The sequence below is a fragment of the Oncorhynchus keta genome, chromosome 15, assembly GCF_023373465.1.
Source record: "Oncorhynchus keta strain PuntledgeMale-10-30-2019 chromosome 15, Oket_V2, whole genome shotgun sequence".
In the NCBI taxonomy this organism is placed as follows: domain Eukaryota; kingdom Metazoa; phylum Chordata; class Actinopteri; order Salmoniformes; family Salmonidae; genus Oncorhynchus; species Oncorhynchus keta.
Genome location: NC_068435.1, coordinates 10,808,754 through 10,836,685, shown reverse-complemented (window position 1 = coordinate 10,836,685; position 27,932 = coordinate 10,808,754). Strand labels below are relative to the sequence as shown.

General features: G+C 45.8%; 1 protein-coding gene across 1 annotated transcript; it reads left to right on the top strand.

Moving 5' to 3' along the window:
• Positions 1-60: 60 nt before the first annotated feature.
• On the top strand, positions 61-26,502 carry LOC118396068 (collagen alpha-4(IV) chain-like). Its single transcript, XM_052463360.1, has 20 exons — positions 61-276; positions 2,058-2,216; positions 2,534-2,701; positions 5,455-5,604; positions 6,125-6,232; positions 8,040-8,221; positions 8,539-8,602; positions 9,905-9,979; positions 13,276-13,374; positions 13,527-13,637; positions 17,381-17,452; positions 17,581-17,709; positions 18,178-18,285; positions 22,431-22,586; positions 22,748-22,855; positions 22,952-23,095; positions 23,184-23,300; positions 23,486-23,674; positions 24,073-24,356; positions 24,558-26,502. The coding sequence occupies exons 3-20, from the start codon at positions 2,566-2,568 to the stop codon at positions 24,816-24,818; spliced, it is 2,493 nt and encodes an 830-aa protein (XP_052319320.1). The 5' UTR covers positions 61-276; positions 2,058-2,216; positions 2,534-2,565; the 3' UTR covers positions 24,819-26,502.
• Positions 26,503-27,932: the final 1,430 nt, after the last annotated feature.

Below are 27,932 nucleotides of genomic sequence, written 5' to 3'. Positions count from 1 at the left end.
TTTATAGTTAGTCTGAGTAGTTAGATGGTTCATGTCTGGATCCCTCTTCCCAAACAGGACACCAAGGATGTGTTGGAGATAATGGTGACCCTGGTCAACCTGGAATCAACCTGGACGGACCACCAGGACTCCGTGGACCACCAGGCTCTCCAGGCTGGCCGGGACCTCCAGGAGACACCTTTGACACCGGACCTGGTCCCGTGGGTCCACCTGGACTACCTGGGTTACTGGGACCCAAGGGAGATCCTGGTTTGCCAGGCATCCCTGGGCCTCCAGGTGCATCTAACTCACTGTTAATACACACACACAATATTTCACTGTCATAACATCTAGTAGTCAACACAGTGAAAGAGAGACCATTATAGAGCAGTGGACTTTGGAAGAACATTGCATTGACCTACCAGACACTGTTACTGTATATGTACAGTACCAGGCAGAAGTTTGGACACACCTACTCATTCCAGGGTTTTCTTTACTATTTCTTTACTTTTCTTTCTTTACTAATTTTAGAGTGAAGACATAAACACTATGAAATAACACACATGGAATCATGTTGTAAGCAAAAAAGTGTTAAACAAATCAAAATATATTTGATATTTGAGATTCTTCAAAGTAGCCACCCTTTACCTTAATGACAGCTTTGCAAACTCTTGGCATTCTCTTAATCTGCTTCACCTGTAATGCTTTTCCAAAAGTCTTGAAGGAGTTCCCACATATGTTGAGCACTTGTTGGCTGCTTTTCCTTCGCTCTGCAGTCCAACTCAACCCTAACCATCTCAACTGGATTGAGGTTGGGTGATTGTGGAGGCCAGGTCATCTGATGCAGCACTCCATAACTCTCCTTCTAGATCAAATAGCCCTTACACAGGCTGGAGGTGTGTTTTGGGTCGTTGTCCTGTTGAAAAACAAATGGTAGTCCCACTAAATGCAAACCGTATTGCTGCAGAATGCTGTGGTGCCTTGAATTCTAAATAAATCACTGACAGTGTCACCGGAAAAGCACCCTAACACCATCACACCTCCTCCTCCATGCTTCACAGTGGGAACCGCACAAGCGGAGATCATCTGTTCACCTACTCTGCGTCTCATAAAGACATGGCAGTTGGAACCAAAAATCTATAATTTGGGCTCATCTAACCAAAGGACAGATTTCCACCTGTCTAATGTCCATTGGTTGTGTTTCTTGGCCCAAGAAAGTGTCTTCTTCTTGTTGATGTCCTTTAGTAGTTGTTTCTTAGCAGCAACTCGACCATGAAGGTCTGATTCATGCAGTCTCCTCTGAACAGTTGCTTTAGAGATCTGTCTGTTACTTGTACTCTGTGAAGTTTTTATTTGGGCTGGTAACTCTAATGAACTTATCCTCTACAGCAGAGGTAACTCTCGGTCTTCCTTTCCTGTGGTGGTCCTCATGAGAGCCAGTTTCATCATAGCGCTTGATGGTTTTTGCAACTGCACTTGAAGCAACTTTTAAAATTCTGGAAATGTTCCGGATTGACTGACCTTCATGTCTTAAGTCATGATTGACTGTCGTTTCTCTTTGCTTATTTGAGCTGTTCTTACCATTATATGGACTTTTACGTTTTTTACCAAATAGGGTTATCTTCTGTATACCACCCCTACCTTGTCACAACACAACTGATTGGCTCAAATGCGTTAAGAAGGAAAGAAATTCCACAAATGAACTTTTAACAAGGCACATCTGTTAATTTAAATGCATTCCAAGTGACTACCTCGTGAAGCTGGTTGAGAGAATGCCAAGAGTGTGCAAAGTTGTCATCAAGTCAAAGGGTGGCTACTTTGAAGAATCTGAATTATAAAATATATTTAGATTTGTTTAACACTTTTTTTGGTTACTACATGATTCCATATGTGTTATTTCATAGTTTTGATGTCCTCACTATTATTCTACAATGAAGAAAATAAAACCCTTGAATGAGTAGGTGTGTCCAAACTTTTGACAGGTACTGTATTTTGAATGCTTTACAATCTTTCATTGTTCTTGGTGACTCTAAGATGGGGCTCATTGCATCTCTAACCATATGGTGATTTCATAACAGGGGGATCAGGCCCGTACGGAGGTGTGGGTTACAAGGGGTCAAAAGGAGACACTGGGGACCCAGGACCGGGCGGTCCTCCAGGGCCAACAGAATGTAGAGAGAAAGGAGCTGTTGGCCCACCGGGAGCCTCAGGACCACCAGGAGTCAGGGGCCCATCGGGTGAGGATCTAAAATAGCCACCACACGGTACAGTTCTTTTCGTGTTTGATCTGTTTGACACACAGCTAAAATCAGGAATCGGTTAGGTTTTGGAACTATCCCCAGAGCATGTCATCGTTCCATAGTCATTTTAACAGTCACACTTTAAGGGAACTATAAATTATAAAAGATTAATATGGCATCAGTATTAACTAAGCACTTCAATACTCACTGCACATAGCTTCCCATTGTACAATATGCTCTGAACAGTCCTCCACCTCACATTTTGTTAAAAAGACATGTACTGCTTTCAGTCAATTAGTGGTGTGTCTTGTTAGGTTTCCGTGGTTATAAAGGACATAAGGGTGCGATGGGTCCTCCTGGACGTGGAGTGAAGGGACCAGCAGGGATCCCCGGGCCTCCTGGTCCCCCGGGACCCGTTGGTGCCAAAGGTTTCAGTGGGTCACCAGGTGTCCCGGGCTTCCCTGGTGTAACAGGAACCAAAGGTGAGCCAGGTCCAATTATAATAATAATTATTATTATTATCAATATTATTATTATTATCATCAATATTATTATTAGCAATATTGTTATTACAATTTTTATCACTATTTATTAATTATAATTTTGATGATGATGGTTATTATCATTATCATCTGAACATACCACAGCAACAGGCAATGTCAAATAATATGCTGGTTGCTTTTACTATTGTATTACATGTTTAATAAACAGAAGCTATTTTTGTTTCCAGCTTGTCTCAGCATCCACCCGGTTGACTAAAATACAGTGCCTTCGGAAAGTATTCAGACCCACTGTCTTTTTACACACTTTGATACGCTACAGCCTTATTCTAAAATGGATAAAATAATTTTTTTCCCTCATCAATTTACACACAATACCCCATAATGACATCACAATACCCCATAATGACATCACAATACCTCATAATGACAAAGCAAAAACGGATGGGATTTTTTTGTTGCCAATTTTTTTTTTTTTTTTACTGAAATATTACATTTACATAAGTATTCAGACCCTTTACTCAGTACTTTGTTGAAGTACCTTTGGCAGTGATTACAGCCTTTTTTCTTCTTAGGTATGACGTTGCATCTGTATTTCTCCCATTCTTCTCTGCAGATCCTCTCAAGCTCTGTCAGGTTGGATGGGGAGCGTTGCTGCACAGCTATTTTCAGGTCGTGCTCTGGCTGGATCACTCAAGGACTTTCAGAGACTTGTCCCGAAGCCACTCCTGTGTTGTCCTGGCTGTGTGCTTAGGGTCGTTGTCCTATTGGATGGTGAACCTTCCCTCCAGCTTTCCCTCAATACTGACTAGTCTCCCAGTCCCTGCAGCTGAAAAACATCCCCACAGCATGATGCTGCCACCACCATGCTTCACTGTAGGGATGTCCTTGAGACGTGACGCTTGGCATTCAGGCCAAAGAGTTCAATCTTGGTTTCATCAGACCAGATAATCTTGTTTCTCATGGTCTGAGAGTCCTTTAGATGCCTTTTGACAAACTCCAAGCGGGCTGTCATGTGCCTTTTACTGAAGAGTGGCTTCCGTCTGCCCACTCTACCATAAAGGCCTGATTGGTGGAGGGCTGCAGAGATGGTTGTCCTTCTGGAAGGTTCTCCCGTGTCCACAGAGGAACTCCAGAGCTGAGTGACCATCGGTTTCTTGGTCACCTCCCTGACCAAAGCCCTTTTCCCCCAATTGCTCAGTTTGGCCGGGCGGCCAGCCCTTGATGGTTCCAAAATTCTTCCATTTAAGAATGATGGAGGACACTGTGTTCTTGGCAGTGGTGGAAAAAGGACCCCATTTTCATACTTGAGAAATAAAAAAATACCTTAAATGAAAATGACTCAAGTAAAAGTGAAAGTCACCCAGTAAAATACTACTTGAGTAAAAGTTTTAAAAAAGTATTTGGTTTTAAATATACTTAAGTATCAAAAGTACAAGTATAAATCATGTCACTTTCATTATATTAAGCAAATCAAAACAAATTTAAAGATAGCCAGGTGCACACTCCCACACTCAGACATCATTTACAAATTAAGCATGTATGTTTAGTGAGTCTACCAGATCAGAGGCAGTAGGGATGACCAGAGATGTTCTCTTGATGTGCGTGAATTGGACCATTTTCCTGTCCTGCTAAGCATTTAAAATGCAACAAGTACTTTTGGTTGTCAGGTAAAATGTATGGAGTAAAAAGTACATCATTTTCTTTAGGAATGTAGTGAATTAAAAGTTGTCCAAAATATAAATACTAAAGTACAGATATAAATACTAAAGTACACCCCAAAAAACACTTAAGTAGTACTTTAAAGTATGTTTACTTAAGTACTTTACACCACTGGTACTTGGGGACCTTTAATTGCTGCAGAATGTTTTGGTACCAATCCCCAGATCTGTGCCTCGACACAATCCTGTCTCGGAGCCCTACTGACAATTCCTTCAACCTCATGGCTTGGTTTTTGCTCTGACATGCACTGTCAACTGTGGAACCTTATATACACATGTGTGTGCCTTTCCAAATCATGTCCAATCGATTGACTTTACCATGGGTGGTCTCCAATGAAGTTGTAGAAACATCTCAAGGATGATCAATGGAAACAGGATGCACCTGAGCTCAACTTCGAGTCTCATAGCAAATGGTCTGAATACTTATGTAAATAAGGTATTTCTGTTTTTTAATTTGAATAGATTTGCCCAAATTTCTAACAACCTTTTTTCACTTTGTCATTATGAGGTATTGTGATGTCATTATGGGGTATTGTGATGTCATTATGGTGTATTGTGATGTCATTATGGGGTATTGTGTGTATATTGCTTTGGCTTTGTATTTATTTAATCAATTTTAGAATAAGGCTGTAACTTAACAAAATGTGGGAAAAGTCAACGGTCTGAATACTTTCCAAAGGCACTGTAATGTTATGACATTTACGTGATTCTCTGTTCGCACTTTGAATTGAATAACTTGAATTGGGATAACGATATATAAATATGGATGCCTTGTTTTGGGTATCGCCTGCCTCGAAATAGACAGCCTGCAAAATAGACGTACACAACTCTGATATCCCATTTTAAGTACAAAGTATACCAGGACCGTGTTCATTAGGCACCAATAAGAAACACAAATTGTTTTTCCATTGCAAAATATTTTTCAGGTGATGCCCTAATGAACATGACCCAGCCAATGGACTATCTTTATTATTATCCTATGACAACTATTCCCAATGATGTCATCTTTCCCAGGGCCCAGGGGATATCCTGGTAGAGATGGGTCGGCTGTTCCTGGTACACCGGGTGTGCCTGGAAACCCAGGATCCCACGGGAGGCAAGGGGAGAGGGGTTTTACAGGACGCGACGGTCAGGATGGAGACCAGGGGTACAAAGGAGCCAAAGGTACAAACTGTACATTACAGTGTATGCACATTGCAGCATCCACATAATAAAATACATACAAAGTATTGTGTCTACCTTTGGTATCTGCACACAGACAGTCAACCTTCCTTAGAAGTATTTGTAATTACTCTCTTTATGTGGAGTGTCATTTCAGTGAATTTAGAAAACTATTCTCTCTGTGTATACTTCCTTGTTTATGGTATCCTATTTCTCTTCATGACTATGTGCATGATTTCCTCTCTGCATACTTTACATAACATTACTATTTCAGTGTGCTGTCCCTCGTCGTAGACCGTTTCTGCATAGAACGCCATATCACCCGTTGTTGTTGCATTCACAGTCTTATATATGTTGTACTTATATGTGCACATAATGTAGTATATTATATTGTTCAGTATATTACACATTCACAGTATTATATATGTTGTACTTATTATATATGTTGTACTTATATGTACACATAGTGTAGTATATTATATTGTTCAGTATATTACACATTGACAGTGTAGAATGTCCCCAGGTCACAGAGGTCCCCCCGGAAGTCCTGGCCCAGTAGGAGTCATAACCGTTAAAGGACAGAAGGGCTCTGAAGGACCACCAGGAGAGGATGGCTTCACTGGAGCAAGAGGTGAGAGAGAGACAACACAACCCCCTCTGAACACTCTTACAAAACAAGGTGCTATCTAGAACCCGAAAGGGTTCTCTGGCTGTCCCCATAGGAGAACCCTTTGAAGAACCCATTTTGGTTCCAAGTAGAATCCTTTTGAGTTCCATATAGAACACAGAGGGTTCTATATGGAAAATTGTACTTAGAACTAAAAAAGGGTTCTCCTGTTTGGACAGCCAATGAGCCTTTTTGGAGCCCTTTTTTCAGAGAAAAGGGTTCGCAGTAGCATCATGCAACTGTGTTAAAACAGATCAGTTCTGCTTTGGTAATACATGTTGGACTAGGTTTTTTTTTGGTGAAAAATCCTTCAAACTAATATAAGAGGATGCAGGTGGTAGACGGCGGGACTGTATTTTAGCAGGTGGTAGACGGCGGGACTGTATTTTAGCAGGTGGTAGACGGCGGGACTGTATTTTAGCAGGTGGTAGACGGCGGGACTGTATTTTAGCAGGTGGTAGACGGCGGGACTGTATTTTAGCAGGTGGTAGACGGCGGGACTGTATTTTAGCAGGTGGTAGACGGCGGGACTGTATTTTAGCAGGTGGTAGACGGCGGGACTGTATTTTAGCAGGTGGTAGACGGCGGGCAGGTGGTAGACGGCGGGACTGTATTTTAGCAGGTGGTAGACGGCGGGACTGTATTTTAGCAGGTGGTAGACGGCGGGACTGTATTTTAGCAGGTGGTAGACGGCAGGACTGTATTTTAGCAGGTGGTAGACGGCGGGACTGTATTTTAGCAGGTGGTAGACGGCGGGACTGTATTTTAGCAGGTGGTAGACGGCGGGACTGTATTTTAGCAGGTGGTAGACGGCGGGACTGTATTTTAGCAGGTGGTAGACGGCGGGACTGTATTTTAGCAGGTGGTAGACGGCGGGACTGTATTTTAGCAGGTGGTAGACGGCGGGACTGTATTTTAGCAGGTGGTAGACGGCGGGACTGTATTTTAGCAGGTGGTAGACGGCGGGACTGTATTTTAGCAGGTGGTACGGCGGGAGCAGGTGGTAGCGGCGGGACTGTATTTTAGCAGGTGGTAGACGGCGGGAGCAGGTGGTAGACGGCGGGACTGTATTTTAGCAGGTGGTAGACGGCGGGACTGTATTTTAGCAGGTTTAGCAGGTGGTAGACGGCGGGACTGTATTTTAGCAGGTGGTAGACGGCGGGACTGTATTTTAGCAGGTGTATTTTAGCAGGTGGTAGACGGCGGGACTGTATTTTAGCAGGTGGTAGACGGCGGGACTGTATTTTAGCAGGTGGTAGACGGCGGGACTGTATTTTAGCAGGTGGTAGACGGCGGGACTGTATTTTAGCAGGTGGTAGACGGCGGGACTGTATTTTAGCAGGTGGTAGACGGCGGGACTGTATTTTAGCAGGTGGTAGACGGCGGGACTGTATTTTAGCAGGTGGTAGACGGCGGGACTGTATTTTAGCTAGACGGCAGGACTGTATTTTAGCAGGTGGTAGACGGCAGGACTGTATTTTAGCAGGTGGTAGACGGCGGGACTGTATTTTAGCAGGTGGTAGACGGCGGGACTGTATTTTAGCAGGTGGTAGACGGCAGGACTGTATTTTAGCAGGTGGTAGACGGCGGGACTGTATTTTAGCAGGTGGTAGACGGCGGGACTGTATTTTAGCAGGTGGTAGACGGCGGGACTGTATTTTAGCAGGTGGTAGACGGCGGGACTGTATTTTAGCAGGTGGTAGACGGCGGGACTGTATTTTTGATTCTCTAATAAGACATGGATAAACAATGCACTGTTCTTTCTTCTCAGGTTCCAAGGGCTCAAGTGGGTCACCAGGTAAACCAGGGGGGAATGGACAGGATGGTCCTCCTGGATATGAGAAAGGGCTCCCAGGACAACCTGGCAGACCTGGTCTCCCTGGACCCCCCGGATCCCGAGGACCTAAAGGCTTGAGTGGTATAGTTGGTTTCCCTGGACCAGTCGGTGATAAGGTACTTCATTACTGATACTCATCACTACATCTTAGATGTTCTTTGTTTACCTCATTAAACTACTAAAACTTTGGTAAAAATTGCTATTATGAATGGTTTCCAGACAAATTAATGCTGCTCAAGATTGATAAATGAGGTGCAGTATGTCTGTATGTATTTAAATTGAGAATATATTCCCTCCCAAGTAAGTGGTCTTGGAAGTAATGTAAGAACACATGTCTTTGTTAAGACACAGGATGTTTATGTGTGAGTATCTTGGTGTGTGGGTGTTACTGTGTGTTGCTATGCCAGTGACTGTTGGTTTATCCCCCTTGCAGGGGGACCCTGGGCACACGGGCCCTCCTGGGAACCCAGGCCTTCCAGGAATGACAGGCTTAAAGGGTGAGTAGAGAGACAACAGAAAATACACACAAACATGATAAGGGGACCTTAAAGGGACAAGAAGAGAGGAAGGGGAGGTCATAAAGGGACAGGAAGAGAGGAAGGGGAGGTCATAAAGGGACAAGAAGAGAGGAAGGGGAGGTCATAAAGGGACAGGAAGAGAGGAAGGGGAGGTCATAAAGGGACAGGGAGAGAGGAAGGGGAGGTTATAAAGGGACAGGGAGAGAGGAAGGGGAGGTCATAAAGGGACAGGAAGAGAGGAAGGGGAGGTCATAAAGGGACAGGGAGAGAGGAAGGGGAGGTCATAAAGGGACAGGAAGAGAGGAAGGGGAGGTCATAAAGGGACAGGGAGAGAGGAAGGGGAGGTTATAAAGGGACAGGGAGAGAGGAAGGGGAGGTCATAAAGGGACAGGGAGAGAGGAAGGGGAGGTCATAAAGGGAGAGGAAGGGGAGGTCATAAATGGACAGGAAGAGAGGAAGGGGAGGTCATAAAGGGACAGGAAGAGAGGAAGGGGAAGTCATAAAGGGAGAGGAAGGGGAGGTCATAAAGGGAGAGGAAGGGGAGGTCATAAAGGGAGAGGAAGGGGAGGTCATAAAGGGACAGGAAGAGAGGAAGGGGAGGTCATAAAGGGACAGGGAGAGAGGAAGGGGAGGTCATAAAGGGACAGGCAGAGAGGAAGGGGAGGTCATAAAGGGACAGGGAGAGAGGAAGGGGAGGTCATAAAGGGACAGGGAGAGAGGAAGGGGAGGTCATAAAGGGACAGGGAGAGAGGAAGGGGAGGTCATAAAGGGAGAGGAAGGGGAGGTCATAAAGGGACAGGAAGAGAGGAAGGGGAGGTCATAAAGGGACAGGCAGAGAGGAAGGGGAGGTCATAAAGGGACAGGGAGAGAGGAAGGGGAGGTCATAAAGGGACAGGGAGAGAGGAAGGGGAGGTCATAAAGGGACAGGGAGAGAGGAAGGGGAGGTCATAAAGGGACAGGAAGAGAGGAAGGGGAGGTCATAAAGGGACAGGGAGAGAGGAAGGGGAGGTCATAAAGGGACAGGGAGAGAGGAAGGGGAGGTCATAAAGGGACAGGGAGAGAGGAAGGGGAGGTCATAAAGGGACAGGGAGAGAGGAAGGGGAGGTCATAAAGGACAGGAAGAGAGGAAGGGGAGGTCATAAAGGGAGAGGAGGGGGAGGTCATTAAGGGACAGGAAGAGAGGAAGGGGAGGTCATAAAGGGACAGGAAGAGAGGAAAGGGAGGTTCCTCTCTCTGATCTTCTCTGTTTCCTGACACTCAAACCCTGACCCTATTCTGCAGGTGACCCAGGAGACTCTATCGGACAACCAGGACTACCTGGACCACCGGGTCCTCCAGGAGAATGCGGAACCTTAGGTGATCACAATACAACGTCTGCTTACAGCATGGCGCCTTATTCCCCATACAGAGCTCTACACTCCGCTTGGCTAGAGCCAGAGTATCTGGGGCGCTACATTTGGACACATTTCCAACTGAGTGAACAATCACAAACAACACTATTGCAGTTTTGAGATGATGACAACAGGATACAGGATGTTTAGGACTCCCGGACCTACCAGATAAAAACGTTACTACATAAATACAAATACTCACTTCCAATGGGGATTCTGGCCCGTACAGTTTAGAAGTCACATCAGTGCACACGTACACTCTTAGAAAAACTATGCTATCTAGAACCTGGAAGGGTTATTCAACTGTCCCCATAGGACAACCCTTTGAATATGTAGAACCCTTTCCATGTAGGACCAAAAAAGTGTTCTCCCTGGAACCAAAAAACGGTTCTCCTATGGGGACAGCCGAAGAACCCTTTTTGGTTCTATGTAGAACCCTTTCCATGTAGGACCAAAAAAGTGTTCTCTCCGGAACCAAAAAAGGGTTCTCCTATGGGGACAGCCGAAGAACCCTTTTGGAACCCTTTTTTTTCTAAGAGGGCAGCATGACAGAACTGTGTGCTATGCATGTATCATGACCATATCTCTCCTGTTTATTCATTTGTGTTTATGTTCTCCCCATGATCCTGGTACTGCTCTTGTCCAGAGTGTGATGCTGAGTCATTAGAATAGGAGTAACTTCAGGTCACATATGATATTAACTGAATATGCTATGGCTAGCTTGCCGTACTTTACCTGCACACAGAGGAAAGCTGCAAAATGGCTTATGCTCAGGTGAGGTCCCCAATGCATTAGGTGTTTTGTCGCTGCTCACTACACCTTCTGAAGGGTGCACCGATCGGGTCGATCAGGCCCCATCTGAGCCAGGTGGCTTGCCAACTGCTCCTCCAGCCATTACCATGCCCTCTCTGCCTCCTGCCTAGCTATGCAACAGATCTTCTAACGCTCTGCTCCCTTTACTCATAGAATCCCTAGTGTCCTTCTACTGGTAGACACTTGACCTTCCATCCCTTGTCAGTGCATTCATCCACGAGTGTCTGGCACGTCAACAGCTTCCTTTCATAGGCTTCCTTAATGCTCTCCTCCCATGGAGTCATTAGCATGGCCATTTAGATGTTGGTGCTCCTTGACCAGACTGGCCGTTCTGGTTTGAATGTTGTGCTGACAATGTCCTGGGGGAAGATGAGGGGCCTTCCCAGGTCAGCTCTTAACTCTTTCCAATCCGCTGCTGTTGTTGTCAGTAAATTGGTCAGTCAGTCAGGCTGCTGCTGCTGTTCCAGTCAGTCGGTCAGTCAGTCAGGCTGCTGCTGCTGTTCTCAGTCAGTCGGTCAGTCAGTCAGGCTGCTGCTGCTGTTCTCAGTCAGTCGGTCAGTCAGTCAGGCTGCTGCTGCTGTTCTCAGTCAGTCGGTCAGTCAGTCAGGCTGCTGCTGCTGTTCTCAGTCAGTCGGTCAGTCAGTCAGGCTGCTGCTGCTGTTCTCAGTCAGTCGGTCAGTCAGTCAGGCTGCTGCTGCTGTTCTCAGTCAGTCGGTCAGTCAGTCAGGCTGCTGCTGCTGTTCTCAGTCAGTCGGTCAGTCAGTCAGGCTGCTGCTGCTGTTCTCAGTCAGTCGGTCAGTCAGTCAGGCTGCTGCTGCTGTTCTCAGTCAGTCGGTCAGTCAGTCAGGCTGCTGCTGCTGTTCTCAGTCAGTCGGTCAGTCAGTCAGTCAGGCTGCTGCTGCTGTTCTCAGTCAGTCGGTCAGTCAGTCAGTCAGGCTGCTGCTGCTGTTCTCAGTCAGTCGGTCAGTCAGTCAGGCTGCTGCTGCTGTTCTCAGTCAGTCGGTCAGTCAGTCAGGCTGCTGCTGCTGTTCTTAGTCAGTCTCAGGCTGCTGCTCTCAGTCAGTCGGTCAGTCAGTCAGTCAGGCTGCTGCTGCTGTTCTCAGTCAGTCAGTCGGTCAGTCAGTCAGGCTGCTGCTGCTGTTCTTAGTCAGTCGGTCAGTCAGTCAGGCTGCTGCTGCTGTTCTCAGTCAGTCGGTCAGTCAGTCAGTCAGGCTGCTGCTGCTGTTCTCAGTCAGTCAGTCGGTCAGTCAGTCAGGCTGCTGCTGCTGTTCTCAGTCAGTCGGTCAGTCAGTCAGGCTGCTGCTGCTGTTCTCAGTCAGTCGGTCAGTCAGTCAGGCTGCTGCTGCTGTTCTCAGTCAGTCGGTCAGTCAGTCAGGCTGCTGCTGCTGTTCTCAGTCAGTCGGTCAGTCAGTCAGGCTGCTGCTGCTGTTCTTAGTCAGTCGGTCAGTCAGTCAGGCTGCTGCTCTCAGTCAGTCGGTCAGTCAGTCAGTCAGGCTGCTGCTGCTGTTCTCAGTCAGTCAGTCGGTCAGTCAGTCAGGCTGCTGCTGCTGTTCTTAGTCAGTCGGTCAGTCAGTCAGGCTGCTGCTGCTGTTCTCAGTCAGTCGGTCAGTCAGTCAGTCAGGCTGCTGTTGCTGTTGTCAGTCAGTCGGTCAGTCAGTCAGGCTGCTGCTGCTGTTCTCAGTCAGTCGGTCAGTCAGTCAGGCTGCTGCTGCTGTTCTCAGTCAGTCGGTCAGTCAGTCAGGCTGCTGCTGCTGTTGTCAGTCAGTCGGTCAGTCAGTCAGGCTGCTGCTGCTGTTGTCAGTCAGTCGGTCAGTCAGTCAGGCTGCTGCTGCTGTTCTCAGTCAGTCGGTCAGTCAGTCAGGCTGCTGCTGCTGTTCTCAGTCAGTCGGTCAGTCAGTCAGGCTGCTGCTGCTGTTCTCAGTCAGTCGGTCAGTCAGTCAGGCTGCTGCTGCTGTTCTCAGTCAGTCGGTCAGTCAGTCAGGCTGCTGCTCTCAGTCAGTCGGTCAGTCAGTCAGTCAGGCTGCTGCTGCTGTTCTTAGTCAGTCGGTCAGTCAGTCAGGCTGCTGCTGCTGTTGTCAGTCAGTCGGTCAGTCAGTCAGTCAGGCTGCTGCTGCTGTTCTCAGTCAGTCGGTCAGTCAGTCAGTCAGGCTGCTGCTGCTGCTGTTCTCAGTCAGTCGGTCAGTCAGTCAGTCAGGCTGCTGCTGTTGTTTTTTGTATTTGTGTTCACTTCCAAATGTGAAGTTTGTGTTATGGCAGTGATTCACACTCCTAGAAGGTATGTGCAGGTGTGATTGGTACTGGGGTTGCAAAAAAACCTTTCCAGAAATCCTTGTTGGAGGATTACAGATGTCCTTATTTCCTCCCGATTCTGGGAACCTCCCAAACCGGAATTTCTGGGAAAGTGACTAGAAATGTGCAACCCTAATTGATATTTTTCACACTCTATAGATCCAAAGGGAGACCCAGGAGATCCAGGGAGCCCAGGACCCAGAGGATCACCAGGACAGCCTGGTGTCCACGGAGCCCGAGGACCACTGGGTGGCCCAGGTAATGGATCCCTAAAGTCCCCTTCTGTGTTGTCACTCATTTCATATTTTCTCCTTAGGACAGGATACAGGACATTTCATTTATGTCTATGTGTTTGTTTAGTGTCTACATATGTAAGCATTTTAGATTCTAAAGTTTGTGTGTGTGTGCAGGTTTCCCTGGTCCCTCAGGTCCGCCGGGTCGTCCAGGCTCCCCAGGGCCTCCCGGAGGAATTCTCGGAGGTCAAGGCCCCAATGGCAATCCTGGACTGCCCGGTCCTCCAGGTACTAAGACCCAATCTATAGTTGAAGTCGGAGGTTTCCATTCACCTTAGCCAAATACATTTAAACTCAGTTTTTCACAATTCCTGACATTTAATCCCAGTAAAAAAATACTCTGTTTTAGGTCAGTTAGGATCACCACTTTATTTTAAGAATGTGAAATGTCAGAATAATAGTAGAGAGAATGATTTATTTCAGCTTTTATTTCTTTCATCACATTCCAAGTGGGTCAGAAATGTACATGCACTCAATTAGTATTTTGTAGCATTGCCTTTAAATTGTTCAACTTGGGGCAAATGTTTCGGGTAGCCTTCCACAAGCTTCCCACAATAAGTTGGGTGAATTTTGTCCCATTCCTCCTGACAGAGCTGGTGTAACTGAGTCAGGTTTGTAGGCCTCCTTGCTCGGACACGCTTTGTCAGTTCTGCCCACAAATTTTCTATAGGATGAGGTCAGGGCTTTGTGATGGCCACTCCAATACCTTGACTTTGTTGTCCTTTAGCCATTTTCCACAACTTTGGAAGTATGCTTGGGGTCATTGTCCATTTGGAAGACCAATTTGTGACCAAGCTTTAACTTACTGACTGATGTCTTGAGATGTTGCTTCAATATATCCACATAACTGTCCTCCTCATGATGTTTTCTATTTTGTGAAGTGCACAAGTCCCTCCTGCATCAAAGCACCCCCACAACATGATGCTGCCACCCCAGTGCTTCACGGTTGGGATGGTGTTCTTTGGCTTGCAAGCCTCCCCCTTTTTCCTCCAAACATAACAATGGTTATTATGGCCAAGCAGTTATATTTTTGTTTTATCAGACCAGAGGACATTTCTCCAAAAAATACAATCTTTGTCCCCATGTGCAGTTGCAAACCATAGTGTGGCTTTTTTATGGCGGTTTTGGAGCAGTGGCTTCTTCCTTGTTGAGCGGACTTTCGGGTTATGTCGATATTGGAGTCATTTTACTGTGGATATAGATACTTTTGTACCTGTTTCCTTTTGGCACCAAAGTACGTTCATCTCTAGGAAACAGAACGCGTCTCCTTCCTGAGCGGTATGACGGCTGCGTGGTCCCATGGTGTTTATACTTGTGTACTATTATTTGTACAGATGAACGTGGTACCTTCAGGCATTTGGAAATTGCTCCCAATGATGAACCAGACTTGTGGAGGTCTACAAATTTTTTTCTGAGGTCTTGGCTGATTTCTTTTGATTATCCCATCATGTCAAACAAAGAGGCACTAAGTTTGAAGGTAGGCCTTGAAATACACTGCTCAAAAAAATAAAGGGAACACTAAAATAACACATCCTAGATCTGAATGAATGAAATATTCTTATTAAATACTTTTTTTCTTTACATAGTTGATTGTGCTGACAACAAAACCACACAAAAATTATCAATGGAAATCAAATTTATCAACCCATGGAGGTCTGGATTTGGAGTCACACTCAAAATTAAAGTAGAAAACCACACTACAGGCTGATCCAACTTTGATGTAATGTCCTTAAAACAAGTCAAAATGAGGCTCAGTAGTGTGTGTGGCCTCCACATGCCTGTATGACCTCCCTACAAAGCCTGGGCATGCTCCTGATGAGGTGGCGGATGGTCTCCTGAGGGATCTCCTCCCAGACCTGGACTAAAGCATCCGCCAACTCCTGTACAGTCTGTGGTGCAACGTGGCGTTGGTGGATGGAGCGAGACATGATGTCCCAGATGTACTCAATTGGATTCAGGTCTGGGGAACGGGCGGGCCAGTCCATAGCATCAATGCCTTCCTCTTGCAGGAACTGCTGACACACTCCAGCCACATGAGGTCTAGCATTGTCTTGCATTAGGAGGAATCCAGGGCCAACCGCACCAGCATGGTCTCACAAGGGATCTGAGGATCTCATCCTGGTACCTAATGGCAGTCAGGCTACCTCTGGCGAGCACATGGAGGGCTGTGCGGCCCCCCAAAGAAATGCCACCCCACACCATGACTGACCCACCGCCAAACCGGTCATGCTGGAGGATGTTGCAGGCAGCAGAACGTTCTCCACAGCGTCTCCAGACTCTGTCACGTCTGTCACATGTGCTCAGTGTGAACCTGCTTTCATCTGTGAAGAGCACAGGGCACCAGTGGCGAATTTGCCAATCTTGGTGTTCTCTGGCAAATGCCAAACGTCCTGCATGGTGTTGGGCTGTAAGCACCACCCCCACCTGTGGGCATCGGGCCCTCATACCACCCTCATGTAGTCTGTTTCTGACTGTTTGAGCAGACACATGCACATTTGTGGCCTGCTGGAGGTCATTTTGCAGGGCTCAGGCAGTGCTCCTCCTGCTCCTCCTTGCACAAATGCGGAGGTAGTGGTCCTGCTGCTGGGTTGTTGCCCTCCTTCAGCCTCCTCCACGTCTCCTGATGTACTGGCCTGTCTCCTGGTAGCACCTCCACGCTCTGGACACTACGCTGACAGACACAGAAAACCTTATTGCCACAGCTCGCATTGATGTACCATCCAGGATGAGCTGCACTACCTGAGCCACTTGTGTGGGTTGTAGACTCTGTCTTCTGCTACCACTAGAGGGAAAGCACCGCCAGCATGCAAAAGTAACCATAACATCAGCCAGGAAGCATAGGAACTGAGAAGTGGTCTGTGGTTATCACCTGCAGAACCACTCCTTTATTGGGGGTGTCTTGCTAATTGCCTATAATTTCCACCTGTTGCCTATTCCATTTGCACAACAGCATGTGAAATTTATTGTCAATAAGTGTTGCTTCCTAAGTGGACAGTGTGATTTCACAGAAGTGTGATTGACTTGGAGTTACATTGTGTTGTTTAAGTGTTCCCTTTATTTTTTTGAGCAGTGTACATCCACAGGTACACCTCCAATTGACTCAAATGCACAAAGTAGATGTCCTAACTGACTTGCCAAAACAATAGTTTGTTAACAAGAAATTTGTGGAGTGGTTGAAAAATTAATTTTAATGACTCCAGCCTAAGTGTATGTAAACGTCCGACTTCAACTATACTTACCACCTAGTGACAGGCCCTAGCCATTTAGATTTGTTTGGGGGGGCCCCTCACCTCAGGCAAAACATTTTATTTGCATGTGAAACATATGTTAACATTGCCAAAGCAAGTGATGTAGATAATAAACAACTGAGAAATAAACAATAAACAATGTAGTTTGGCGATGAAAAAAAATGCTATTTCAAAGTTAATTTCCTGCAATTCTACACATTTTGCCATGCATAGAGAAAATGTTGCTGTTTTTAAATACACATATTCTGCAATTCTACACCTATTTTACCATGGGGGGGGAATAAATCTTGTAGTTTGAAAACTAATTTCATGCAATGCTCCTAATTCTGCCATGGGTTGTAAGAGAAAATATAGCAGTTTTAAAGCTAATATCCTGCAAATCTACACATCTTGACATTGGGTGGAGAAAACATTTTTGTAGTTTTCAAAGCTAATTTCCTGAAATTCTACATGTTGCCATGACTTAATGCCATGTTCATACAATATCTGAGTGAGAGTAACTTACACTGGGGCCCCCTGGAGGTCAGGGCCCCGTGCCCTGCATACCCGGGTTGGTAATTCGGTCATGATTACTACAAGGTTTAGATTGCTGGCTGGACTCATTTACCTCGCATTCCCAAACATTTAGCTGACATGGTATACATGTATACTGTACATGTGTGCAGTTTACCCGGGAATGATTTGGATGTATATGGGATTGACTTGATGTGAATTTCTCCACAGGTTTCCCGGGACCCCCAGGGCTGCATGGTCTGAACGGGCTCCAAGGCCAAAAAGGAGAGAAAGGAGCCAGAGGTGAGGTTACAAACACTTATCAATAAATAACTGTCTCTGAATAGATACAGTATCTAAATCCAGGTAAAGTACGTTACTAATAGAAACAGGTACCAGTAGTCCTTATGTGTCACATCTCACTCTCTCAGGACCAGATGTGTTGGGCCCACGAGGGCCATCTGGGTACCCCGGAGTCAAAGGCCACACAGGCTCCCAGGGACCCCCGGGAACTTCTTACCCCGGATCTAAAGGCCTAAGGGGCCCTCCAGGCTACCAAGGTACTGTTTGTGTCAGTCATGAGTGAAAAATGTGCTTTTCAAGATAGTAATGACATGATTGATATGCCATGTAAGAGATCATCATACGTTAGAATGTAGCAAAAGGTTGGCGTGTGATTTTATTTTTAGTTTATAGACAGTGCATTCAGAAAGTATTCAGACCCCTGGACTTTCTTTCACATGTTGTTACATTACAGATTTATTCAAAAATGTATGAATCTACACACAGTACCCCATAATGACGAAGCAAAAACAGGTTTAAAGACATTTTTGAAATGTATTAAAAACAAAAACATTTTAACACTGTGATTTTCTTTTAAGTTTCTAATATAGTAGATACAGTACATTGTGTGTCATTACTGCGTAGTTCCCCGGTGGAGTAGGGTACATGTGAGTGTTAGGTTGTTGACATGATGTTAGCTACTGTATGACTCCTGTATGGTTGATTGAATGTGTAATGTCACCCAGGACCAAAAGGAGTCACTGGTGAGCCCGGTGGTTCAGGTGGAGAGTGCTCAGAATGTCACAGAGGACCCAACGGAGAGCCAGGATACGAAGGCATTCATGGACCTCCAGGTCTGTCTGTCTGTCTGTCTGTCTGTCTGTCTGTCTGTCTGTCTGTCTGTCTGTCTGTCTGTCTGCCTGTCTGTACCAGGTGACAAATGTCAAACTGTCTGTCTGTACCAGGTGACAAATGTCAAACTGTCTGTCAGTGTGTACGCCAAATAATGAAAGGCTTACTTACAAGCCCTTAACCAACAATGTAGTTTTAAGAAAATATTTTTTTTTAAAAGTAAGAGAAAAGATGGATGGCAGGAAGCTTGGCCCCGGTGATGTACTGGGCCGTACGCACTACCCTCTGTAGTGCCTCGCAGTCGGAGGCCGAGAAGTTGCCATACTACGCAGTGATGAAACCAGTCAGGATGCTCGATGGTGCAGCTGTCAAACCTTTGAGGATCTGAGAACCCATGCCAAATCTTGTCAGTCTCTTGAGGGGGAATAGGTTTTGTCGTGCCCTCTTCACAACTGTCTTGGTGTACTTGGACCATGTTAGTTTGTTGGTGATGTGGACACCAAGGAACTTGAATCGCTCAACCTGCTCCACTGCAGCCCCAACGATGAGAATTGGGGCGTGCTCGGTCCTCCTTTTCCTGTAGTCCACAATCATCTCCTTTGTCTTGATCATGTTGAGGGAGAGGTTGTTGTCCTTGTGTAACCGGTGTGAAATGCAATAGAGATTGCATCATCTGTGGCTCTGTTGGTGTGGTACTCAAATTGGAGTGGGTCTAGGATTTATGGGATAATGGTGTTAATGTGAACTATGACCAGCCTTTCAAAGCATTTCATGGCTACAGGCGTGAGTGCTATGGGTCGGTAGTCATTTAGGCAGGTAACCTTAGTGATCTTGTGCACAGGAACTATGGTGGTCTGCTTGAAACATGTTGGTTTTACAGAATCGGTCAGGGAGAGGTTGTACATGTCAGGGAAAACAGTTGCCAGTTGGTCAGCGCATGCCCGGAGTACACATCCTGGTAATCCATCTGGTCCTGCGGCCATATGAATGTTGACCTGCTTAAAGGTCTTACTCACATCAGCTGTGGAGAGTGTGATCACACAGTCGTCCAGAACAGCTGATGCTCTCATACATGTTTCAGTGTTACTTGCCTCGAAGCGAGCATAGAAGTTACTTAGCTTGTCAGGAAGGCTCGTATCACTGGGCAGCTCTTGGCTGTGCGTCCCTTTGTAGTCTGTAATAGCTTGCAATCCCTGCCACATCTGACAAGCGTCGTATGATTCGATCTTAGTCCAGTATTGACGCTTTGCCTGTTTGATGGTCCGTCGGAGGACATAGCAGGAGTTTTTATAAGCTTCCGGGTTAGAGTCCAGCTCCTTGAAAGCGGCAGCTCTACCCTTAGCTCAGTGCGAAAGTTGCCTGTGATCCATGGCTTCTGGTTGTGGTTTGTACGTACAGTTACTGTGGGGACGACATCCTCTATACACTTATTGATAAAGCCAGTGACTGATGTGGTGTACCAATGCCATCAGAATCCTGGAACATGGAACATGTTCCAGTCTGTGATAGCAAAACAGTCCTGTAGTTTAGCATCTGCTTCATCTGACCACTTTTTTATAGACTGAGGTGCTTCCTGCTTTAATTTTTGCTTGTAAAATGGAATTAGGAGGATAGAATTATGTTCAGGTTTGCCAAATGGAGGGCGAGAGAGAGCTTTGTACGCGTCTCTGTGTGTGGAGTAAAGGTGGTCTAGAACTGATTTCCCTGCATTATAGTCCCCGGCCACTAGGATTGCCTCCTCTGGATCAGCTATATCCTGTTTGCGTATGGTGGTATACAGCTCATTGAGTGTGGTTTTAGTGCCAGCATCGGTCTGTGGTGGTATATAGACAGCTACAAAAAATACAGATAAACTCTCTAGGTAGATAGTGTGGTCTAAAGCTTATCATGAGATACTCTACCTCAGGTGAGCAAAACCTTGAGACTTCCTTATATATCATGCACCAGCTGTTGTTTACATATATGCATATGCCCCACCCCATGTCTTACCAGTGGCTGCTGTTCCATCCTGCCGATGGAGTGTATAACCCGCCAGCTGTATGTTATTAATCTCATCGTTCAGCCACGACTCAGTGAAGCATAAGATATTACAGTTTTTAATGTCCTGTTGGTAGGATATAAAGTTGAAGTCGGAAGTTTACATACACTTAGGTTGAGTCATTAAAACTGATTTTTCAACCACTCCACAAATTTCTTGTTAACCAACTATGGTTTTGGCAAGTCGGTTAGGACATCTACTTTGTGCGTCACACAAGTAATTTTTCCAACAAAAATTGTTTACAGACAGATTATCATAATTCACTGTATCACAATTCCAGTGGGTCAGACGTTTACATACACCAAGTTGACTGTTCCTTTAAACCGCTTAAATGATGTCATGGCTTTAGAAGCTTCTGATAACTCAAATGATGTCAATTAGCCTAATTGGAGGTGTACTTGTGGATGTATTTCACGGCCTGCCTTCAAACTCAGTTAATATATATTCATAGTGAAACGAGTCCTATATCGACATAACCTGAAAGGCCGTTAAGCAAGGAAGAAGCCACTGCTTCAAAACCACCATAAAAAAGCCACACTACGGTTTGCAACTGAATTTGGGGACAAAGATCATACTTTTGATTGTCCAAAGATTGTCCTGTCCTCTGTTCTGATGAAAGAAAAATAGAACTGTTTGGCCAAAATGACCATCATTTTGTTTGGAGGACAGGGGAGGCTTGCAAGCCGAAGAACACCATCCAAACCGTGAAGCACGGGAGTGGCAGCATCATGTTCTGGGGGATGCTTTGCTGCAGGAGGGACTGGTGCACTTCACAAAATAGATTGCATCATGAGGTAGGAAAATTATGTGGATATATTGAAGCAACATCTCAAGACATCAGTCAGTAAGTTAAAGCTTGGTCGCAAATTGGTCTTCCAAATGGACAATGACCCCAAGCATACTTCCAAAGTTGTGGCAAAATTGCTTAATATATGCCATATATATAATATATATGCCATTTTAGCAGACGCTTTTATCCAAAGCGACTTACAGTCATGTGTGCATACATTCTACGTATGGGTGGTCCCGGGGATCGAACCCACTACCCTGGCGTTACAAGCGCCATGCTCTACCAACTGAGCTACAGAAGGACCACAACGTCAAGGTATTTGAGTGACCATCACAAAGCCCTGACCTCAATCCTATAGAACATTTGTGGGCAGAACTGGAAAAAGTGTGTGCGAGCAAGGAGGCCTACAAACCTGACTCAGTTACACTAGCTCTGTCAGGAGCAATGGGCCAAAATTCACCCAACTTATTGTGGGAAGCTTGTGTAAGGCTAATTGAAGCGTTTGACCCAAGTTAAACAATTTAAAGACAATACTACCAAATACTAATTGAGTGTATGTAAATATATCACCCACTGGGAAGGTGTTGACATGTCACATTCTTAAAATAAAGTGGTGATCATAAGACAGGGAATATTTACTAGGATTAAATGTCAGGAATTGTGGAAAAACTGAGTTTAAATGTACTTGGATAAGGTGTATCTAAACTTCCGACTTCAACTGTACGTGCTCTCAGTTCGTGCTTTTGCACCTGTGTTGCTTGCTGTTTGGGGTTTTAGGCTGGGTTTCTGTACAGCACTTTGATATATCAGCTGATGTTAGAAGGGCTATATAAATAAAGGGCTATATAAATCAAATTGATTTGGTTTGTAGTATATCCCTCCCGTCTGACTCATTCAAGAAAAACTTTACTCACCTCAAATTGGACAATCACAGTTCTGATGTCCAGAAGCTCTTTTCTGTCATAAGAAATGGTAGCAGCAACATTATGTACAATACAAGATACGAACAACGTGAAAAAACATGCAAAATATCAAAGTTGGTTAAGAGCCGAGAAGACTGCAGCCATCCCTTACTTACTTGCTTAAATGACATTTTATGGTGTCAGATGTCAGTGTGTACCAGGTGTCAGATGTCGGTCAGTGTGTACCAGGTGTCAGATGTCGGTCAGTGTGTACCAGGTGTCAGATGTCGGTCAGTGTGTACCAGGTGTCAGATGTCAGTGTGTACCAGGGGTCAGATGTCAGTCAGTCTGTCATTCTGTACCAGGAGTCAGGTGTTTCTGTGTGTTTTTCTTGTCTCAGTATTTGAGTGTTTTCAGGACCACCCGGTGAACCGGGTCCTGCTGGTACTGCAGAGCCATCTCCAGGAGACCCAGGCCCCCAAGGGCCACCAGGGCCCAATGGCCATAAAGGACAGAGAGGCCCCCCAGGACCCCTAGGGCCAACAGACTACTCAGGATCACAAGGACCCAAAGGTAACCACATAACACACAACTCCGAAACAGAAAACTGTGTAAAACATTTAAAATCGGAAAACAAAATTGTTGTGTTTTTTTGGGGGCGGGGCAGGTCGAGTTAGTCCCTCCCTGATGCAGTCTGTTTTCTCTGTTTTGTGCCTAATGTTCTTTTCTGATAGGTGCCAGAGGCCCTGTGGGTCACATGGGCCCCAACGGAGCAAGAGGTCGTCCAGGCGCCTACGGCCTCCTGGGGCCCAAAGGTGACAAAGGCAAACCTGGGGATGCAGGTGAGGGCTCAGACCAATAGAGATAACTGAGACAATTCTAGCTGTTTAGCCTGCCCTGTTCTTTTGACAATGAGGTTCCTCTGTATCCCCCTGCAGGTCCCAAAGGCCTGCCCGGTCAGGTTTTAGACAGTGTCGTTACCACTCAGGAACCCTACCGTGGGATCCATGGCCCCTCAGGTCCATCAGGTCCAAATGGTCCCCCGGGAAAGGCTGGGCCCAGTGGGAACCCTGGGCCTCACGGTAAGTGACCTACAGAAACATGGTGTGTGTGTGTGTGTGTTGTTTTCACACAGACGGTGGGTGGTGTTTCGTGTGTCATTTTCTCTAGGTCCTAAGGGCCCAGCTGGGTCACGAGGGCCCCCAGGGAGAAATGGACCTCCAGGTCCACCTGGACCTTTAGGAGACCCAGGCGATCATGGACAGCAAGGTTTTGTGGGACATCAGGGTAAAGACACACACACATATATACACACACACACACGCACACAGAGACAGAATATATAACAAATAGTAACAGAAGTAAGCCGTTTCACCGTGCTCCTCAACATAATGCAATATACTAATATTCTCGCATCTGACGTGTATACATTAGTCTTTTGGTGTAAACACATATACTCTTCCTCCTCACAGGTCCTCCGGGTTCTCAGGGTGACCGTGGCTACCCCGGTTCCACTGGCTCTGTGAGTTCAGGCTTCCTGCTGGTGATCCACAGCCAGTCGGTGGAGGTCCCTGTGTGTCCCGAGGGCAGCAGCCCCCTGTGGACCGGCTATAGCCTGTTCTACCTGGAGGGGCAGGAGAGGACACACACACAGGACCTGGGTACGTACGAACCCCTAGATGGGTGTGGAGGGGTGGGCTGAGGGTGTGTAGGGGTGGGCCGAATGTAGGGGGGTGGACCGAGTGGAGAGGTGTGGAGAGGTGTATAAGGATACTGACTAATGAGTTATCTCCATTTTGTGTCAGCTCATCAATGTGTTCAGGTCTGTCTTTCAATCTATTCACATCAGAGTTGGGGTTCAATTCCTTTTCAGTTTTCCTATTAGGAAAAAATAGAATTGGAATTTATTTTTACTTCCTGAACTGGCTGAATTAAAAAGGAATTGACCAGCAACCCTGATTCACATGTACACAACTCTCTCTCCTCCCCCGCCCTTCTCTTTGCCCCCCCTCTCTCTCTCTCCCCCCTCCTGCCCTTCTCTCTCTCTGTCCTCCCCCAGGCCAGGCCGGCTCATGTCTGCGTATCTTCAGCACCATGCCCTTCTCCTACTGCAACACAGGTACCTGTGACTACGCCAGCCGCAACGACAAATCCTACTGGCTTTCCACCACCGCTGCCGTGCCCATGATGCCCGTGTCGGGCCACGACATCCGCGCCCATATCAGCCGCTGTGCCGTGTGTGAGACACCCTCACCCGCTGTGGCAGTGCACAGCCAGGATCATATCGCCCCCACCTGCCCCCCTGGGTGGAGGAGTCTGTGGGCTGGCTACTCCTTCCTCATGGTGAGTGTATGGTGGTAGGGGAGATCTGTGTGTGTGTGTGTGTGTGTGTGTGTGTGTGTGTGTGTGTGTGTGTGTGTGTGTGTGTGTGTGTGTGTGTGTGTGTGTGTGTGTGTGTGTGTGTGTGTGTGTGTGTGTGTGTGTGTGTGTGTGTGTGTGTGTGTGTGTGTGTATATCACTCACACTATCCTCTCGTCTCTCCAGCACTCTGGAGCGGGCGACGAGGGTGGCGGCCAATCTCTGACCTCATCCGGCAGCTGCCTGCGAGACTTCCGTGCCCAGCCCTTTGTGGAGTGCCAGGGCCCGCGGGGCACATGCCACTACTTCGCCAATGTCTACAGCTTCTGGCTGACCCATGTTTCCCTGGACGAGCAGTTTGGCCCCAGTCCCGTCCCTAGCGTGTTGAAGGCTGCCGATCAACAGCGCCAGCAGGCCAGCCGCTGCCACGTGTGTACCAAGGGCTGAACACCTTATGTCACCTCCGATTTCTACTTTTGTTTTGTTGGTATTTTGTATGTTTATTAGATTGAGAGAGAAGAGCGTGTTCTGAAAAGGCAGTAGAACAGATTTCAATCCTTGCTGGCAGCGGCACATCGTACATGTGCTCCACACCACTAGACCTCCCCAGGCCACGTCACCTCCTATTTCATCCATAAGTCAAGTTGCCTCATAATATGATTACCAAACTACCCCGACCCCACTACATCACTGTCACAATGCTGTGCTATGCTAGCCCTATCAGCGCCCTGTCCCACTTGTCAGGGATACATACAATCATCATCTATTACTATTTACAATTTTTGACTATGGTGGCTAGTTTAACGAAACCATAGTGTGGATTGCAGTCCATAGACCACTTTCAAGGGAAGGAAACATCTATCAAGTGTGGAGGATGATGTAATTTTGCTGAACTATCCCTTTAACTGACTTCGTAATGGAGGCCATTGGCCAGATCATAGACGGGTTGGTTGTTTAGCAACAAAACCGACGCGTGTGCAACTATGGGGCAAAACAGACGGGGTTGGCTTAGATGGTTGACAACATGTCAACTATATTTCATGTCCAGTGTTTATTGAAAACATAAATTAATGTGCTTAATGGGCACTTGTTGTCTCAAATACGTTACAGTTGTTGGTTAGCTAGTGAATTTGAGCCATATTAGCATCGATGTGACAGTCAAAACACCTCAAAACAAGATAAAAAACGAGCCACCTAGGATTCCCCACATAGCTGCTTTTTGTCATTGTTGCTATAGCTACAGTATTTGGCCATCTAGAATCAGAACAACACACAGCGTTCTGCCCCATTTAAGGCTTGCTCATTGTTTTCGTGACTCTGTCCACTAACCCATCTATTGGCACAATGGTTTAGCACTGATCAACCTGCACTGAGCACCTCCCAGATCAGGAAGTGACAGTGGACACTGGGAAAGGAGTAAGGCATGTGAACACACTGTATTACTCAGAGCGCTCATCATTGTAAAACCAGCTATTCACTCCAACAAAGACTACAGGCCAAAATCAGAAATAATTTTAACATGTGTAGTTAAAATAACCAATAATCTAGTATTGTTGTATCAATATCCATGTCATAATGTTAGAATTAAGTGACAAGGCGCCAGGGGTGTGGTATATGGCCAATATACCACGGCGAAGGGCTGTTCTTGGATATTGGCCATATACCACAAACCCCCAAGGTGCCTTATTGCTATAAACATTTTAAAAACGTGTTTACTGTTCAATTTTTGTCTGTAACAAATATTTTTAGGTCAATGCCGTGGTATATTGTCTGATATACACACGGCTGGAATGCTGTTTCAGCCAATCAGCATCCAGGACCCAAACGACCCTGTTTATAATTAATCATTTACACTACAGCTATTACGGCTTTGAAATGCACTGGTCCCATTTTTTTCCGACATCATAACTGTTTTATATACCGGTTTTTAGTTGTGTAAAATGAAATGACAAATGAAATAGTTTAATTTAGTTTCTTGTGGTGTGACTATCAATTGTGTTCATGTTGGTGCTGATTATTACAGTCGTGCTGTTATTGTTTTGAGCTCTGCCATGTTTGTATTACAGATACGCAAATGTCTTTATTCTTTAAAGTTTTTTCCACAATGAAAAAATCCTTGTGTATCATTTACAGGGACCTTTTCCATTAACTTTAACTTCTTTTTAAGGTTACTCTTATCGAAAACCACATATGTATCCAAGTAAATCGGAGTAAAATGTAATGACCAAAAGCACAATCGCATATTTCACCGGGAGTCCCATCTCTTCCACAGTGAGACACAGTTAATATTTATTTCTCTCGACAACAGAACCAATCAGCATACAGCACTTTTTTCTCAAACATGTTTTTTTCTTCTCTTTCTTCTTTTCCTTTTCAGAATGAAGAGCACAGTCAGCGCTGTGTTCTTTCTCTCGCTTTCACACTGCACATTATTTACACACACACAAAAAAAAGATAGTTAAACATCGGACCTGCGCTGTAAGAAATGTTCATGTTTCAAACAATCATTTCAGAGTTGACCTGCATACAGTGTAGCTCGGCACACACTAACACACACGCACAGTTATAAAGGACTTGGTGCGGACCGCCGTGTTGATTTCTCAATGGAAGGGGTATTGCACTGGTTTAACCAGTTAGGTTGTTCATGCTACTCCGAGGTTTCCTTTCCTCCATTCCTATTGGCCTGCTGCTCATGTCTGCCAATGGATGGGCAGATTAAAGTCTCTAATCCATTTCCATGTCCAACGTCACTACAGTGCATTGCACCTTAAATATCCTCAAAGTGAGTCATGTAGAAGTTGCCCGCAACACAGATCTGGGGTCAGATTACCCAAATCCTAACCTTAACCAATAGGATATCATTAAAAAAGATGGCACTGGACCAGCAGTTAGAGGCAACTCCTGACTCACCTTGACTACAGGTGCATGCTGGTCTATGCTTGCCTGACGACTCAAACTGAATTTATCGCTACAGACTTCAGTCTGAGACTGACATCATTGAAGTCGTTTGTAGTGATGTAAAAAATGAGGGGTGTCGTACAAAAGTCATCAGCGATTGGATCATTTCTAACCAATCAGAGTATCAAAGCCAATGACAAATTGTCAAATGTCGCTTTACCCACATGTGTTTTGGCTCTGGCCCAACCCATTGGTTTCTGCGACCAATCAGATTGTCGAGAACGGATTTCCATTCTAGAAATTGTCAGGGGAGGTACTCAGATCCAGACTCATCGTGGAGAAGAAACCAATGTAGCTTTTGACCAGAGCAAGGAGTCTGGGTAGCTTGGCAAGGTCTATGGACAAGACAGGAAAATGAGATCAGAGGGCGATTCTGGGGAAGAAAAAAAAATCTATGCAGACATTGCATTTCTTACGTATAAAAAAAGATTCACTGCAGACGATGCAGGAGGTTGAAAGAGAAGATACAGCCTAATTGAATGTTATGGGTAGTGCAGTTTTAATGATTAACCTTAAGTCTTGATCTGTAGGTCCTTGTGCAACCCTTGTTCTATGTTCTTAATACTTGGGCAGAGCTGTGGCCACGCTATAGGTAATTATCAT